At 31.4% G+C, this 20,207-nt stretch overlaps 1 protein-coding gene across 3 annotated transcripts; it reads right to left on the bottom strand.

Annotated features, from left to right (window-relative positions):
- Positions 1-649: 649 nt before the first annotated feature.
- msR (myosuppressin receptor) lies at positions 650-13,172 on the bottom strand. Of its 3 annotated transcripts, none has more exons than XM_013326614.1 (4): positions 13,135-13,172; positions 3,443-4,303; positions 2,131-2,326; positions 650-863 (listed from the first exon to the last, which is right to left on the bottom strand). In XM_013326614.1, exons 2-4 carry the CDS (start codon positions 4,226-4,228, stop codon positions 703-705), a joined length of 1,143 nt encoding a protein of 380 aa, XP_013182068.1. In that variant the 5' UTR covers positions 4,229-4,303; positions 13,135-13,172; the 3' UTR covers positions 650-702. The 3 variants fall into 3 exon arrangements, with proteins under 3 accessions (XP_013182068.1, XP_013182069.1, XP_013182067.1); XM_013326615.1 differs by lacking the exon at positions 13,135-13,172 and adding an exon at positions 11,072-11,125; XM_013326613.1 differs by lacking the exon at positions 13,135-13,172 and adding an exon at positions 10,909-10,994.
- Between the last annotated feature and the right edge of the window lie 7,035 nt (positions 13,173-20,207).

A 20,207-nucleotide genomic window follows, 5' to 3' on the forward strand; every position in this document is an offset into this window, starting at 1 on the left:
GTGAATCGGTATTGGACTATGTTGGACAAGTATTGGCCATAAACAATTGCGTCCAAAAGTCAATATCACCTTGTATCCTGTTTGAACACGTTCAAAGAGGACAACAATGAAGGAGGAAGACTAAGACTAAAATCGTTATAACGAATGCGTGTTGCATACATTGATGTGTGTAATTAGCAATTAATTAGCCAAGCTTGGAGTCAGATCATTTATAATGTGAAGCGCCGTTATAAATGGAAATAATTTGACTTAGAGATAAGCACCATGTTATATTATAATCAAATTATTATTATTATTATAAAATTATGTTTATTTTATTTAATAGACAATGATCCCACATATTTTAACATTCTAATTAAATACTCGTATATAAGATTTTTTTTCTTAACATTTAAAAATCCTTTAGACACAGCTGACTTGTGAAAACAAGTTCACTTTAAACGATTACTTTTTTAAAACAAATAGTTTACTTTACCATCAATAAATGCATTACGGAAACACTGTTATTGTTATATAATATACTAACACTTACTTTCGTACTTTCACTTCAACACTGCAAAATTATTAATTTCACCAAAAAGCGAAAAAAAATTATATCACCAAAACGAGTCAATTGACAGTAAAAAAATGTCGACTACAAAAGTCGTTGGTTAAAACAGTTCATAGGTATGTGACAGAAGTGGCAGGGCCGGACTGTGATTGCTACGCCTTCCTCACAGTTCCCAGTTCCGAAGTCCTACGTTGCAACGGTAACAACTTGCGCGCTAGCCGTCTGAATGTGTTACGGAACTGCCTACTCATGCTGCAGTACAGCACGAAGTTCACGGCGGACCCCACCAGCGCCATGAGGTCCATCACCTCACCTGTGGAGACAAAATATCACTATTTGTCTTTAAAATACGTGCATGTAAAATCTAATTGTATTGCCTGTGATATATTAGTTGGCAGATGTTATAATTGCTCTCCTAAATGCTACTCGAATAAAGAAGAAATTTTAAATTATACTTATGAAGCAAGATGAAAGATTTATTTCTTTGCCTTTGTTAGTTTTAAAAGTAGTGAATGTTGTTATTTTTTAATCATTTTTACATTATCTAGATGTACTATTTTGCTTTTGTTTTTACCATGCAGTATTTAAATAAATTACGGCAAAACCACGTAAAGCAACAACCAATTAAGCTGAATCATACCTCACTGTACCTATATTAATATTATTTACGTAAATTAAAAGTGTCTTGGTACCAATAACAACTTTACGATTTTTACATTTTAATTAAAAATGTATATTGCGTAAATTCTAGACTTCGTAATTGTTTAAACAAATATTTTATGATTTATAAAAGAGCTCGTGATATTTTAACGAGATCTGAATGGGTAAAATGTTTTAATTACTTGAGAACTTGTGAAGAAAATTCACTTATTATATCCCGTAGTCGTTTGTCTAAAGTCAAAACAATAAAGTAAGAATTATTTTGGCAACGAAAAATGTTATTAAGTTAAATTAGTAACTGTGTTATTAACAAAGCAAACTCTGTAGTTAAGAGCAGCAGAAACAATTATAAAAATATAGACACGACGGAAATAGTCGTAAAAAAATTTTGCTTCTACGATTTGTCTGTTGAGTGCATTTTAGGAACATCGTCCTTTTCCCAACTCAATTTACTCCTTTTGAATGTAGCTAGAGATATTAGGAAGTAAATGAGAAATTATGCATGTCGCTCAAAAAAAAACTAGGCAGTCTTTTGAATATTTCATATCGGTAACAAATTACGTAACTCACCATGCCTTGCTTTTTCCAAAAAGTTAAATAAAAATATTACCTAACGTTCTAAAAAATTTCATAAAAATATAAAACTCAGCGTTAATTGGTTGCCTTACGTTCGCAAACAAGCTGCCAATCCACACAAACTTGTGAATGTTATAGTAACGACCGAAACACGTCAGCAGTTCTGAATATGAAATACTCAAATTCCCTTAACATTTTACATTAATTACTATAATTGACAGCTACAAAATAAATATTTAAACACATATACATATATTGATTAAATTTTAAGTGTAGTAAAAAAGTCTTATTGAAGGTAACTTCTATTTAATAATTAAAATAAGTTTAATGTTAACCTATCTTACCAAATGAGTAGTAACATTCTTGGAAAAGATGCGGTGCAATTGCGGTAAGGAGGCCAAACAATGCTTGAGGCAACTCAGTAGCTAAAAACAACCCCAGCAGAGCGACAAGCATCCGCGTTGTACGATCCGTTCGTCCTCCACCACTGGCAGCGCGTTTACCACCACCGGAGTCCTCTTTTAATCGAGCTTTTTCACCCTGCATTATATAAGTATTTTTAGTATTATTATAATTAATTATCTATTAAGGTTTCAACAAGTGTCACGCTTGCATTATTGGTTGATTATTTATACATATTATAGTCTTTGTTTTTTCAAAGAGAAGACAGTATGAAAGAGAAGACACTATTAAAGGTTTAATCGCAGTTAACTCACTAGCAAGTATGTGTATTTACACGATAATTGTCAGACAGAGGACTAAAGGTCATTGTAATAACTTTAATTTATACGTTAATAGATTAACGTATAAATTAAAAATATGAATATACGTAATGACGTCGCCTACTGATAATATAAAATAAAAAAAAACTTTATCAAAAACATGTCATCAAAATTTTGTAACAAAAATAAAACATTACCATTAAAGTAGAGGGATGGTGAAACAGATGTTTAGAATGGTAATTTTGTACAGTCAGAAACAAAAATACATTTTATTTATCCGGATACAAAAAATACAAAAAATAAAGTTTCCAGATGATTCAGTCCAATTGTTATCTAATTGGTAAATTGTGATATGAATACTAAATAAAGTAAATGTGGATAATAATGTTTACCTCGTTTTTTAATGATCTTATACCTTTGTATTAAATGGCATGGATATACATTAAAGACATGATTTTTATTTTATATCATTTTAATTTTATTTTTAAATTGTTGCTGACTGTACCTGTTAACGATTTAAAAATGACATATTCTAACGAGAACAAATTGAGGAAACCTAATTTCCGCTACACCTGATACCCTATTATACGTAACAGGCCGCATATAAATATCTGTATAAAATATACAACAAAATATATGTATGACATAGAGCATAGTGTAATGTAAATAGAGAAAATGTATTTAGACTAAAAGGTTTCTTGTAAATAACCTACTACTTTCATGAACATTTTTTTGTTTCACCAGTTGTATACATTTTTGTTTAGTTTAGAAATGATTGTTTTTAGACAAACAGTAAGTAACTTACAGAAAAGTCTATTTGTTTTTATTTTAATTTGATCATAGTATTGAGGCGATCAAAAATAAAAAGATTGTATATATTTAAAAAAAAATATTACAAAAAAATTACGATATCATAGAAGTTTTTACAAATTACCTCGTTAGTTAAAAGCGCTGATTTTTTCAATAATTTTTGTCTCCTTCGGTCGCTGGATTTCATTTTAAGGATTAGACAAACGCTTAAAATTGACAATACTATACAGGGGATAAGTTTGATGAAAACGCTATATATCCAGAATATCGCAGTCAACAAATCCTCATTATTTGTCATTGTTATTGCATACTTTATATCCAAATCTTGTGAGTTGTTCTTCGAAGTCTCGTTTGGTTCAATCGTACTGGTCTCATTGTTACTCTTGTTTGGTATTTTTTGTATATCCATAGCGAAGTAAATAGGAAGACAAATTATGGGACAAACGACGTATGCCACAGCAATGGCCAGATTGGTGTTACGTTTGTTACAAAGGAGTCTGTTTTTCTGCGGAAACTTGATAGCGATGTATCGCCATATTGCAAGAGTAATGGTTAACCATATTGAAATAGTATGAAAAGTTTGACTGAATATGGAATGAAAGTATACAAAGACAGCCCATCCGTATGAGTTTCGATGGAGTTCCGAGCCGATGGTGGTGTAGATGTGCAGAGCCAGAGGTATGTAATCGAGCATCACAAGGAGGTCGGCCACGGCGAGAGCAGTCAAGATGGAGTTAGTCGACGAGATCATTTCCTTTCGACTTAGCACAGCGATATTGACAGAGTTTGCCGCAGAGCCGAGGAGGCAGATAATTAGCGCGATATAGCCGTGCACCTTGATATAGACTCGCTGGAACTCTCGCCCCCCGGGCACGCAGTACGCCTCCATAATGTCAGTTGTTGCATTCATTTTCTCTGCTCAATGTTTACTTATAATTCCTTTAAGCTGTTCAAACCGAGGGTTGAGAAATCTTCTACTCATTTTCTGTGAACAAAAATATATTAATTTATTACAGATGTAATTAATTCAATACGATACTGGTTATAAAAAATCAATGAGGCAGAAGGAAAGGATGCATAATTTATGTGAACATTTTGCTTTCTTTCCTTATAAATTTTGGCATGAATCTCTTACTACGAGGTCACATGGATTAGCATTGGGTTTTACGGTAGCTATTAACATTAAACTTGCATGTTGTTAATGGACAGTATCCGGGGTGGGGCGGGGGTCCGCGTGAACAAAGGTAACTTCCCGGTAAACGATTAAGGTACCGCACGAAAGGTAAAACGATTCATGAACATACGCCAACTCTAAAAAGATTTGGTATTAACATTATGAATTTTAATTACCAAAACAACAGCATAATTTAAATATTATAAATCTTCATGAAGATATATAAAACACAAGCTTAGCCACTTCCGCGTTCGTGCTAAATAACCCATAACTCAACTTATTTTATTTAGAATGGGGGCATCATTTGTGTTAAGATGAAATACTGCAACCTCGATTATTCCATTTATCGAACGGCGTTCTATATAAAACGAATTTAAATAAAATATGTATGTATAGTTGTATTCATATATATTTTTGTTTGTGTAGTAACAGGTCACTGAACCTTACGGCCTTCAGAACCACTTATCATATAATATTTTATATCGTTCTTATACAGTTATATATTTATGTTTGTTTCATTGAGAAACAAATTTAAATGAGACGTACATATGTAATAACATAAAGCATCCACATCTAACAATGTATTTTTAGCAAGATTAATAATATCAGACAGATACTGCTTTCGTGGTGAATCTTTCTTTCTTAAATTTGAGTCAACCTCAGCGAAATACTTAAATAGCTTCGCAAACAGATTTAATTACTCATACAAACAATATACATAGGAAATAACTTGCCAAAAAATGTCTCCATTACTAAAAAAAAGGCGTCGGTTGCTCAGGGGTCAAGCACTTGACTTGCAATCTGCAGGTCCTGGGTTCGAATCCCGCCATGTACCAATGTGTTTTTCTTTCGATTTACATATGTACGTTTTTACGGTGAAGGAATACATCGTGATGCAACCTGCACATATCTGAGAAGAAAATTCAAAGATATGTGTGAAGTCAACCAACCCGCACTTGGCCAGCGTGGTTGACTATGGCCTAATCACCCTTAACTTAGGGTCGGCTCCGAGCATCTCGGTGGGGACGTATAGTAAGCTGATGATGACTAAAAGAAACCCATGCAATAACTCACCGACTAAGATCGCTTTGTTGCATTATCAATAATGTTCGTTATATTAACTAGCCATTCAATAAAGAGAATATTAATGAGTTTTCCAAAATTGCTAATAATGAGAAACTTTAACAATGTAACTTATATGAAAAGGCTAACTAAAGTTACTCCCAAATTGTAAGAAACAGATCAATAGAAGGGTCCAGGAGGCCACTAACAAACAATTGTTCCCTCACTATTGTTTCCAAATCATTAACTATTTGAAGGGTAAGGGAATTAGTTGTTTCTATGTAATTTCTTAGATAGTTTGACCCGTTATGTTGATTAACGTCATAACTTTTACAAATAAGGGTAAACTATTATTTTATTTTCAATCAATAGTAATTACAATTTTAAACACTTCAAATGCCAAAAATCAAATTTACAGTGTGAGAAGAATTCAGCATTCTGTTTTTATCAGATAACCGTTTTAACTGACTGATTTACGTCTGCTGCAAAAACAGTCCAATTGCGACATGTCGTCTAAGGCCTTAATTACATAAATATAAGGATAACATGAGGAATAGACATGCATCTTCCTTTAAAAAAAAAAAGAGTGAGTCTTTTACTTTAATTTTGATTGGGATAACAAGAAATAAACAAATACATTATTAATAACTTTCATCTAGCTCCTTCAAGGTCTAGGTTTAAAAATATTTACGTGTTCGACGGTGTATGTTAGCAATTGTTTTAGTTTTTAAAAATAGAATAACAAAATGTTGATTAAGGAATTGCTGTCTACTTTATAGTGTATCTTCATAATCAAGAGTTATTACCATCAAGTCGAGGTCTATCTTGATACAAATCTGACTAAGATAATGATATTGTAATCGACACAATCTCCTCTGACGATATGATCAAAGACTTGAAATTATTTACTGCGTAATTTATATTTGATAAAGAATATCATTAATCCATTTTAATGGATAAACAGTAAATGTATTTTATAACATCCGACCTTTATATTCAATATTATCCGTTGCTATTCTTGTATACGGATGTAATCATGTTTAAAATTTAACGACTTTATATTAAAATAAAACCATCGTATCCTGATCGTAGCATAATCATAATGAACACTATTTACTCTGACTGTAGCTAATAAGATGAAAAGAAGATTTCTTATTAATTATTTTCTGTAAGAAATATTACGAAATCCTTCTCAAGTATTGTATACATCGAATAATAACAGAAGTTTAAGTTAAGTTTAAGAATAATTAAGTTATTTTTAAATTGTGTTTATTTAGCTATAACATCTCCTTTTACCTATGGGCCTATTACGAATTTTTGTGACAATCGCCATCGTAACGTCATTGACGTAATTTGTGTAGCGGCCACGGGCGGAAAGTACGCCATAAACCTCGACATTTTGATATAATTGACGATGACGATACGATGGTGATTGTCACAAATATTCGTGCTAGGCCCACTGTAATTCCGATAATATATAAGTATTAAAGATAATTTATCTTAGATATGTTATAAACATTAGAGTTGTAATGAAAAGATGGACTGGCAGGGAATGTATATAAAATGATAAAAAGAGTGAAAAGGTATTTGATATTATTGATAACGCAATTGATATGAAATAAGCTCTTGATAAATATTGAATCGATGATATCTAAAGCTTGCACAACGTTCAAAATAACATTTGTTATTGAGTATATTTATTATTGAGTCGAGACTTACACTTCGTATATTATTTAGTTCAGACTTTTTAATAAATAAGTCGTTGGTGAATTTAACTTGTTTTTCTCAACGTCTCCAAAGTCCGCTGCAGTAAGCATAAGATTTTGTAAATTAGACTTTCAACTTTCAAGTTATTAAGCAATCTTATATTGCTTTTCAGTTTGTTATCTTACTAATATAATAAATGCGAATTTTTAGATGGATGGATGGATGTTTCTTTAAAGGTAGCACGGGAACGGTTCAACGAATTTTGATTAAATTTGGCACACATGTAGAACATAGCCTGGAAGAACGAATAGGTTTTTTAAAATTCCGTGCGGAAGGAGTCGCGGGCGACATGAAGTTCTTATATAAAAGAAGACGACAAAATTAAATATATTATTAATATTATAATGATTATAACATTACGATAAAGTTTTGCTGTTTAATGATAATTCAAAAACTTAAAGCGGTGGATAACCTCTCAATAGACCTTCGACAGGGGTTGTTATCTAGGGCGAAGTATTTGCTTTGACACAACTTTTAATGTATTCCCATCACGCTCCCTATAGTTTTGAGATAAGATTGAACTCAACCATGTGTTACTTATGATTCTAACTTATGTAGGATGCCAAGGTATAAATTAATATCGAGTTATATTTAATCTAATCTGAATAAACAAAGATAATATTCTATTAATATTCTACAACAATGTTTGTGTACAGTCAGCTACAAAAGAATGTATACATTTAGAAAGCTTCAGAAAATTATATACGGTTGTGATTTAAAAAAATCATATGCACGTATTACTCCGTATGCTTCCGGCCAGAATTACATGCTTTTGACGAATACATGCATAAGTATTTTTGAATCTGACGGCCTAAACAACTTTCTAAAGTTTAATAAATGTATACATATTTATATAGCTAACTGTACTGTTGTTTTTGCATTGAAAACCCACGTGGGTTTTCAATGTTTGTAGAGTCATCTATTACCACCTTAAAACCAACAGAAATGACATGAAATCATTCAACTAAATAACAGAATTTACCACTTATATCTTGCTATAAAAGTTGAGAAGTAACAATCAGTTCTTTTAATTCCTTTCTCTAGATTTTAAACATCACATGTTAAACATTGTATGCACACTATAAAAGTGTTTAAATTAAGGAAAACATGTGATCTTGCAACTCTTTATGCACGGTCAGTAGATCTGCCCACGATCATCCGACATACTTGTTTAATGTTAACACAAAATAAAAATAGAACTATCATTTGCTACAAGTGCAGATTATCGTACGTATCTTCCAAACAAATAAGCCGTGTAAACATGTGCAGATCGTTTTTCGATCTCTTATTGATTTAATAATGTTCTTATAACTTTTTGTCTCCACTTCTATCTTTTCAACTTATCCAAAGAGCTGTTTGAACTTTATAATAAGTTTCGGAACTGTGAAGTAGATTAACTTTAATATAGTTACGTTAAAATGACGCTGAGATTTTCATTACTTACTAATGAAATTGTAACACAAATAGAATAATAGTTATTATAAATATTATTCTATTTAATAAAAGAAGAAAAAGAATCTTTATTGCATATTAAACGATTACAATATCGGTTTGACTCCTTAACTATTTTATTTAAGAAGCCATTGACATCCCTTTCTTCTGAATCTTACAAAATAGATGCCTTTAACAAATATAAGAATTAAACTGTGACAAAAATGAAAGTAATTAAAATAAATTTAAACTTATTAATTATAAGAAAAAAATTAACAAGACTGATAAATACTAAAATAATGGCCTTTAGATATATACTATAATACTATAAATATATATACGACGAAGAAAAAAGGAAAAATGTATGACAATATATGTAGACATACACGATTGACTTTTAAATCTTCTAAGGTATTGTATGTCCACCTTTAATATTTTATTCGATGTCAGTATTATCACGTTTTTCCTTTAATTTCATAGTGAACTCTTTTTATCTACTAAAATAACTTATAACAATGAGCTTTTAGAATTTATCAAAAAGCCGCTTTCGATTAATTTAATATAATTCGTATAATGTTATTTTTTCTGGATAAATCAAGGTATATTCAAGCTTAAATTTTCGCAACATTGGATTATTGACAACTCTAAAATAAAATGGAATAAAAATGGCGTTGTTTTTAATATAAAGATTAGCTGTCACCCGCGACTCCGTCCGCGCAAATTTAAAAAAAAAAAAACACTTAAGTAGCCTATGTGTTCCTTCTATGTTCTATACGCATACCAAATTTCATCTAGATCCGTTCAGCTGCTCTGGAGATACTTTCAAACAAACATCCATCCATCCATCCATCTAAACATTCGCATTTATAATATTAGTAAGAAATAAGATTATGGCGAATTACTGATAATTAATAGTCACAGGCCATGTATTACACAAATCTTTCTAATATGACTAAAATAATTGGCCTTCATCAGACATGCAAACGCCAAATACTGGTGTTTGAACATCACCATGCATTCGTATATTAGGCACCACTACGAGACGTCTTGCGGTTTGTTAACATGAAATTACTAGACAGATGATGTGCTATCACGCGTACACGTCCTAGGATTCATATTTCAAAGCGTTTGTGGCTCTATGTTAATAATTTCTATAGTTACGTAGATATTGTTTAAACTGTATTTGCTTTATTTTACGTTTAATAGTAATGCAGTGAATTTCAAACAAGAGCGATATGCGTAGAATCTCGCTAGATGATATGTATTTAAGGTAAAACAAAGTTTCGTAGAGTCCGCACTAAATAGAGATTGTAAACTTTTAAATTTTTAATGATGCAATATACTAGCTTAGTTACCTTATCTTATAGATTAATACTTACAATTACCAATAGAATTAATTTTCTACACTCTTTGGATATTTTTTTTATTCAAAGAAAAATTAAAAGTTTTAAATAGATATGAATAATTTGAATGTTAAATGTTTAATGAAACGCCGAATTCCAAAGTATGTTTGAAAGCTCTTAAAATAAATAATATAAACTCTATCCTCTCAATTTACCGTTCTGATTCACGTCTTTACCGAATGAAAATCACATACAAATCTCATTAGGGTTCACATGACGACTTAATTTGAATTAATATGTTAAGACGAACTCACTTTAAATGATCGCTTTACTACTAATTACTTTAGAAAAAACCCTATCTCATTCATTCTTCAGTGACATATTAAAATATAATAATAATGTGTGTTATTATTATTTGAATATAATCGACTTATAGAGTTTTAGAGAATAAGACATTAATCGATTGATTTCGTTTTTTTTTAAAGCAAATATTTTTCAGTTACATTTTCAAACAACACAACAAACATTAATTTTTATGTCTCTGCTGACCCCAGTATGTTATGATAGGCTTAACCTGTTCATGTCCCTCATGAATTGAGGACTACATAAAATGGCTTCAAAAGAGACAGCGTGTACTTACTAACTTTTTCTATAAATAAAATTTGGGACATAGAGTTATGTTTAATTATGTATAATAACTTTGGTTTGTTTTTAATTTTTTTTCTCTTTAAACTTAGATAAATTGCTTCATTAAAATAGTGTAAACACTTTTATGGCGAAAACAATTTAGTAATGAAGTATAAAGTTACTTACATAAAGTGACAAAAATTCCAAATAATTTCAAACATTTCACTCACAAAATAATTTCGTAAAGTCGAAAAAGTTTTTTTAAAGTTTTGTTGAGTCTGGATTTATTGATCAAGTATTATTTTAACATTAAATCATTTAAATTAAAATGCTAGTGGGAGCGATATACCCGATCGGAGTACGCGGTCGACTGAGCGCCGAAAGGACGTGTAGCACCCAGGCCGGTCTCATCGTGACTGTGGCTATTGCCTTGGCTAGCGCACCACAACACCACCAGACGTCCGCTTAGCCGAGCACGTCCGTCTTCCTGTAAGGGCGCCCTGCCAAGGGCTGTACGCAAGGGGTGCGACTCCTATCACAACTTTCTAACGAACTAACTTACTTAATTTGAACTGAGACACGTCGGGCGATATATGTGGCCTATCAAAAATCGACTCACGTTTGTACACGACGTAAAAGTTCTAAGACTCTCACTCTTAATAATATTTTCACGAACGCAAACAGTATTACAAGCTTTACTTATATAACTTGTAACGTATCTTTTATGGCTTTATTGTCTTCTCTTTTTATAGCTCTATCTATGTACTAAACAATCCGACATTTGAAGAAAACAAAGTCTTAGTGTTTCAAAAGAATGTATGTAAAAAAATCAAGGTAATAAAATAATTATGTTTATCTATATTTGTCATGAAAACTTATAACTAAGTCTACATATTTTTAATGGCCAAATAGTTTATCGTTTTTCTTTTGTTATCTATTACCACTTGTTCCTTAAGGTTCTACTTTTTACTAAATAAGTTCATAAAACAACTACATAAGTAGTTGATCTATTGGTCAACTAATACCCACAATTCATGATCTCAAGAATTCTTAGAACTTGGAATTATACAAGTAAAATATATTTCAAGTTTAATGAAGTATTTATCGAACAAGGAACAAGACAAATTGATTAAATTAGTAGGTTACGTTTCAAACTATTTGCGAACTCGTTTATTTGACCGGAGCAAATCACCGTAGCGAACAACCGGACATATTGTAACCTTTCATGTGATCTGAACATTCATCCCTTTGGTTTGTAACAAATGTTAAAAGATCATTTAATCCCATAAGTTTCATTTTTAAACGCATTATTTACAACTGCTTGATATTGATGGCAAACAAACTGCACTTTCTCGGTTTAAAATAAAATATTTTACATCGTAATTAATGGTTTTTAAACAAAAGTTTTAAATCAATTATTTCCAAACTGACAATAAAAATCAATGATGACCTCCAAAATGTATCGGTATTAAAGTCGAAGTAAAAAGCTTTTAATATATTACATTCATTCTAAAAAAATATAAATTCATCAAAATTGAAAACAAATATTGTTTAAACAAGCCCGTTTCTATTATTACTTCCACCTTTTCGGCCGCTACGCAATTTATAAAAGCAAAAGTAACATAATGAATTATTCACAAAGTACAAATGTGTAAACATGAAAATATAAAGTTACCTCAGTACCACAAAACTTTGCCTCGATTCTTGTTATAGAAGTGTTATAAATAATGTTCACATCATATTATACTAATATTATAAATGCGAATGTTTGGATAGATGAATGGATGGATGGATGTTTGTTTGAAGGTATCTCCGGAACGGCGCGACATAACTCGCTGAAATTTGGCATAAATATAGAACATAGTCTGGAAAAACACATAGGCTACTCATTAAGTTTTTTTTTTAATTCCGTGCGGACGCAGTCGCAGGCAACAGCTAGTTAATAATAAAACAGTAATTTTCTTTTGGATATTTACATTCAACACGTACGACGGAGAAGTCTTCAAGTGTAGGGTGAATAGACCAAGCTAGTGTGTACCATCTTTCTGCCACCATCTAACTTCAGGTGAGATTATGCTTAAGCAAGACATTATTCATGAAAAAAAATATTCGGACAGTTTAATTAAGACAATATTTGAAATATTATCAAGCAAAGCAACTAGATTGAGTCTGCCTAGACAGCAAATTACGTAGGCGTGTAGTATTTTATATTGTGATATCGTGTTTTGCCTAATCAGCGAATGGCGTTTACGTTTACGTTAATCCACTTTGAGTACTCTTTATACTGTCCAGCGAACTCTTCCTACAAAATTCAAACAAAAAAACAATAGATCTTGAAGTGTTTAAACTTAATTTATTGGAACTTTCGTGAGACATTATAATAAACTGATATAAAAACGGCTAAACACTCACGTATATTCGCCCGCTGGCGGCACCGACTAGTTTCGAGCCCATCGGGGGCCCTTCATCAGGATGAGTTGTACTGGTATTATTTCGCGGACGCGGCCCGTCGTTCACTGAAACTTAAATATTAACGTATGCCTATAACACAGTAGATTGGGTAAAGATTCAGTTTAGACCAATTAAAAACGCGTAAGTAAACAGTTTAAGTGATATGAAAGTACTAGAAGTAAAACAGTCACTTACTTTCACAAAGATTAAGGAGCAGTATTGTTGTTTTGTGCATACGCCTACTCGCGGACTTAATGAACTGATATCAATTCAGCAAGAGATTCTACATTAACATGCAGGAATTGAAGTAAAAAAAAAATAAGCGCAGTAGACCGTGAAGACGTATAATTTACATTTATTTGCATCACAAATATGCATCGTGGGCAGCGCCGAAAGCATTAGTGCTTTACTTCTGGAATACTTCCAATGTGTAATCTAAAACGAAATTTTTTACATAGCAACGGTAAAGAATCTTAAAACTAGACGTAATTTGTATTCAATTCATCTTCCCTAATTAGTTCTTGCTCAGTTTCCTGTTATTGGCAGAAAATACGCGTAATATTAGGAACTTCTTTACAAATCTTACCAATATTATAAATGCGAATGTTTGGATGAATGGATGGATGTTTATTTGAAGGTATCTCGAGAACAGCTGTATGGATTTTGCTGAATTTTGGCATAGATTTAAAACATACCCTGGAAGAACAGATAGATTAATAATAAAGATTTTTTTATTTAATACCACGCGGACAAATTCGCGGGCGACAGCTAGTGACATAAAAACCCCTACTAACAATGTAATAAACGTAAAACAAGTCAATTTCACGAGAAATTGCTTAAGTAGAATTAAATGAGGCCATCGTATACATGAAATAAGATAAATACTTGACAATTATATATTTTTGCGATAACGCCAGACTTTAATTCCAGTGCTGCATTTTATCGAATAAATTTATTCTCAGTAATAACCTTTATTAACAGTAGATGGAGCTGTCACAGTGCAAGCTGTAGATGTAGTTTCCACTCATCTGAAACTGCCAATAAAATTGACGCAACCAGTGAGCTATGAGATCATTAAAAGTTACTTCATAGTAACTAAATCTTAAAGCGTTGCTTGAATCTTTGTTGTAATCTTGCAAATAGGTCAATCATTATAAATGAACTAAAGCTTGTCTTTACATTTTATATTAAAGGCACGCAAAAAATAATCTAATTTCCTTTTCTTTTCAGTAAATTAAATAAAAATAATGACTTCTATTATATTACCCAAATATCAGGAAATTAAAAACAATATTGAAAACGTGACGCCTCCGGATCAATCTTATAAAAATTTTTGACGAAAAAACTTATTACTTGAACCTGTTTTTTAATTTATCTGACTTTTATTATACTACTATATTGAAAAGTACTGTTTTTCAATTTTTAACAACTCGCTCAATTTAAGTTCTACTTTTGTAGATCACATTTTCTTTAAAAATTTTCAAAAAGATTTACAAAACCATATAATATCGCTACATTTTAGAAACGTTTAAAAGGCATTCATCGGTTGTGGAGAACTGTACAAATTAAATTCCTAGTTGTGAACGATATTTTCCTAAAAGAGCAGCTCTGCAAAGGCAAGAGTGGGCGTAAATGCATCCTGTCTCATTTCTAATCATCATTTTACCGTAATTGTATAAAATTTATTTATATTTATGGACTGTTTCGTGTATAATTAATTTATAATTTTATATAATAATATACGAAATGTCGGCTTTATATTTTATTGCTACTTGTACAGAAGTTTGGTTCATCGTCATGTTGCGTCTCATAGCATTTATTAATAGACAGTTTTGAAGTACTACAAAGTTACCAAGTGTTTGAATGTCATTATAAAAAAAACTTTCTTTTAAATGTCATGATTACAGATTAAATATATAAAAGAATGGTGCGTAAAAAAAGTTTAGTTAAATCTGTATTTTCTCATTTATTATGTATAAAAGAATCTTATTTCATTTTCAACACAAAGTCCACAGAGGTCTTTTCATTAATTAAGAACAAACAAGTGAAAGGAAAGCGTTCTAATTCCGTTATCAATATCCTGTCTGTTATATTTTGAACGTTTAATGTAAATTTGTATAATTTCTTGTGTCAGGCGCTGTCAACCAGAGGTTACTTTTCAAACGTCTGAAAGCTCACTTTTAAAATTATTTTTGTGGATTATATTGTTTTGTTAAAGTTAAATGAAGATTTTATGTTGTATAGTAAATAATCTCTCGTTTTTATCTCCGCTGATTTATTAACAAGTTCATATTTTTCTTTTACAAAAAATATCAAGTATTTTTAGTTCATCATCATCAGCTCACTATACGTCCCCACCGAGGGGCTCAAAGCCTACCTAAGTTAAGGGTGATTAGGCCATAGTCAACCACGCTGGCCAAGTGCGGGTTGGTTGACTTCACACATGTTTGAATTTCTTCTCAGATATATGCAGGTTACATCACGATGTTTTCGTTCACCGTAAGAACATCCGATAAATGTACATATGTAAATCGGAATTTGAAAAACACATTGATACATGGGGGGATTCGAAACCAGGATCTGCATATTGCAAGTCAAGTGCTTGACCCCTGAGCCACCGACGCTCATATTTTTAGATACCATGAAACTATTACTCCATATTTACTGAGACCTTTCAATGTCGAAACAATTTCATAAAAATGTTATTGCCATTAAACTAAATGTAAAAGACTATATAATAAGACAAAATTTTAAATAACGTTTACATTTTTATATGTAACGAATAACCTCAAAAACTACGGGGCCGATAACAAAAATTCATTTGTTACGAGAATGCTTCATTATAGATGTATGCATGATGGCTATATTTATGACTGGATTTTTTTTAATTCCACGAAGACGAGGCTACGAGCAAAAGCTACTCAAATGTTAATAATTAGATATCACTTCGTAAAACACAATACGACATTGGAATAACCAGTCGCATAATAAATGTCTAGATTCATTTGCCTAACACAATTAGCAACGGCGCGTAAATTAATATTGCTCGAATGCTTCATTAGGAATCAAAAACAGGCTCCAAATAAAATTATCATTCACTCTAGTATACACTAAAGTTAATGTAATTTATAAACCCAAAATATCTTGCAAAGATTTCAGATTACGGATTTGACAAACCTTTGTATTACGTCTCTCAATTACTACTAAGTCAAGTACTATTCTCAATTTTTATACAGTCTGTTAGGAAATGATAATATTATATTTCTTAATAACCTTATTATGAAACATCAAAGTTTTTAATTATAAAAGTGTGCTGTTATTAATACAAATAGTCCACGTCATACTCTTGGTTAAACTCGCCATAAAACAAAATGGCGCGCCTTTAATTTTCACTGAAAAACCTAAAAAAAACAATACATTGATGAATTGAACGGTTTTAGTAAGACTGACTGATAGAAAACAAGAGATCGTCGAAAGCATCTTGCTGTATTGAACCAATAATTTTTTTATCTTATCTCATCCGTAAAGTATACGACCACGTTGTGTATCTCAAAAACGACTCTGGATATACCGGCGTATTAAGGTTACAGATGAATATTGCATGAGCATTTGCTGCGTTATTTCTAACATTTTATAACCCTTATTTTGTAACAAAGATTTCGCTGTGTTTTTTTAAATTTTGCTCTCAAGTATGTATCACTTGATATAATGACTAGAAAGATAAGGAGTCGGTTATTATGGCGATACTTCTTTCACTTACTGATTCTAAATCAATATTAAATATGTTTTAACATTGTTTAGACAATGATTTATATTATGAATGCATTAATATTAATAAAATATTACATAATACATTTTTAAAAATTTAAATATAATTCATACATACGTAAAAACAAACAAGTTAAATAAAACCGTTTAAAAACAAAATTAACATTTTATAGTCCTCTTGGCGCCATCTAGTGGATAAGTTGCAAATGGTATACAAAAAATGGCCGCCTTGCATCATTTTACGCTTCATGCTTATTTTTAAAAAACAAAAATGTTTGATTAATGCATGAAACATTTAGGTACATATTAGGTACAGATATTTAAACGAGACCATAACATGTCTGGATGGAACGTTTTTAATGTTTGATCTCGTGATCATTTATGTCCGATTTGGGACTTATTGCAGCCATACGAAGTGGATATTGTTATTGCAACTATTGTAACTTCCAAAGCCAACATTTCGCTAGTAAAACAAATATTAACTTTAACTGTCAAAACAGAAAAGTTAGGATTAGTTTCAATTAAGTTTTCAATGCCCGCTGTTATAAATATTTGTAGGATAACTTCAGGTCGCCTGTGTTGAGTGCCAAAACAAACAGCTGACATTTATTACCTACTAATACTAAGAAATCAAATTGCTTAAATTGAATTGGCTTGAAAATACTTCTCCATACTCTACTTTAAGGTAAATCGTCTTCCATACTTTTCCCGAACAATCAAACAGATAATAAATTTGAAAATTAAGGATACTTGAAAAAAATAAGTGAAATCTAATAGAAACACATCGATTACTTCGTTACTTTTTTTATTAATCTATAAATCTTTACTTATATCATCAATATAAACAAAATGGAAGGAATTGTTATTTCGGGATGTTTTATATAAAAACAAAAGAGCCTCAAAATTATAATTGAATAGTTACGAAACATTTTATTCAATTCAGCGCAAAGAAAAGTAATTTCCAAATTGTTTATATCCATCAATCAAGAAGACAGCAACAAACAATAAATGTAAACAAATTTTAAAATTGATTGTGATGGAGTAATCCTGAAGACTGAATATAATCTTAACGTCGCCTTCAAAGATATAAATGCCCAGCAGTAATGATTTCCAGGGCATTCTCTTTTTTTACCTTTTGTATTTGGTCCTTAATTCGCAGGTTTTGATGGTTAATTCGAAGACCTATGGCGCCCATTTCTGTCTCGCACCGTGGGCGGTTGCCTAACAGCGCCCTACTCTGACGCTGGCCATGTTTATTTTTTAGGGTTCCGTACTTCATAGGAAAAAATCGGCACCCCTATTCGATCACTTTGTTTAAGTCGCAGTCACACGTGCCCTTGAAAGACTTGGAACTTGCTGCTTCGTAAAAATAATATATAGACAAATTTAAAAGATATAAGTAAAAGTAATTTCAACAATTCGATTGGTTTAAATTATTAAAAACTATCTAGACAAAAAGCAGTAACGTTCTTCACAACTTCTATGATGCTTAATAGAACCGTTCAGAAATACTAGCAGTATTTTCATGTGTTATAACTTCGTATTTCCCATCTAAAAATGTAATATAGCATCAATTGTCAAATAAGCTGGAAGATTATGTGGTATGAAATGTTTTCGCAAATAATAAACCTTTACATAAATTATGAGAAGCGATAGTAAACAGATGTTGAAAGTCTGTGAAGTACTGCGGAAGATACGACAATACAATAACATAAATCAAACACGTCCAAATTTCAAGGCGATTCGGGTAGATTTTGTCGGATATTGGGCAAGAGTTTGGTACGTGATTTGAATACTCTAATGGTGCTGAAAGTACTTCGGTTAGCTTTAAATTAATGTATCAAAGTAAACCCTATATTTATTACTTTCTTCGTATATAAAGTAAATACAGACATCGAAACTGACTTTAGTGGTTTACAAACAGAGAAAATTAAGATATAAAGTTTTTCTTTATAATAATTTCCACACCTCAACTACGAAATTAGTTTCTTAAATACGAAAGGTCTTGAACATAAAAGATATATAATATTATAAATGAGAATGTTTAGATGGATGGATGTTTATTTGAAGGTATTTCTAGAACAGCTGAACGGAACTCGATGAAATTTGGTATACATATAGAACATAGTTTGGAAGAACACATAGGCTACTCACTAAGTTTTTTTTTTAACTCCGCCCGGAGAGAGACGCGGGCGAGAGCTAGTATGAAATTATAATAATAGATACTTATTATAGTTTAGTTGCAATATTTATCTCAATATCCCCTAGGCATGTGTTCTTTTTATTAAAATAAAATCAGTTTTTCTTATCAACATTACCCTCATTACTTTGTAAGCAGTATTATCGTAATTGATTTAGTTCTAAGCATCTGCGTACTACGTGAGTATTAGGAATAAAGGAAAGTCGTTGGAATAAGTGAATAGAGGCCATTTAGAGGCTAATTACTTTACTAATAACACATTTGTAAGAATAGGATCGCGAGCCTTCTAAACTGGGTGAAGATTGATTGCTAATCGAAATGGTGGAATTTGTTTTGTCAATTTTTTGTATCATAAATAAAATAATTAATTTACTATTTTTTATTCATACTTTAAATCAATTTATTTTTATGTATACTTAACAATATTTTCAAAACAATTTATATTACAAGCCCTTTTGTAAAGTAGGAGAAATTTGACGATACGTGAAGATTGAAATCTGGTGGTTTGGTGGCAAAGATGTTTAAAGGAAAAATACAAAGATGATTCATTTTCCACCATTCCTACGATATTTATAATAAACTAGCTGTCGCTCGCGACCACGTCCGCGCGGAATTAAAAACAAACTTAAAAAAACAAAGCCCGAAATAAAAAAAAACAATACAGTAAATAGCCTATGTGTGCTTACAGATTATGTTCTATATATATGCCAAATTTCATTTATCCATCCATCTAAACATTCGCATTTATAACATCAGTAAGATGTCGAGAAACATGTTATGTTATTAAAAACTAAATAAAATATGAACAATCTATAGTTCATAGATATGACCAGACAGATACACCTGCGTTGGCGGAGTCTGGATGAGTGATGTCTCACTCGCTCTCGTAGACGCGGCCAGTACGCCGGCGAGCTCTAATCGATACGCAGCCTTCACGTCAGCGCTTACTAGCTGAGTTTCTCAGTTTCAATCAGTACATATTCGGGTAATGTTTATAACATGAGTACGTAGTTAATTTCGTGCAAACCGTGTATTTTCACATTATAAGAAAATCCCGCGGTCACTT

Source organism: Papilio xuthus, unplaced genomic scaffold (genome assembly GCF_000836235.2).
Source record: "Papilio xuthus unplaced genomic scaffold, Pxut_1.1 DF828780.1, whole genome shotgun sequence".
Lineage (NCBI taxonomy): Eukaryota > Metazoa > Arthropoda > Insecta > Lepidoptera > Papilionidae > Papilio > Papilio xuthus.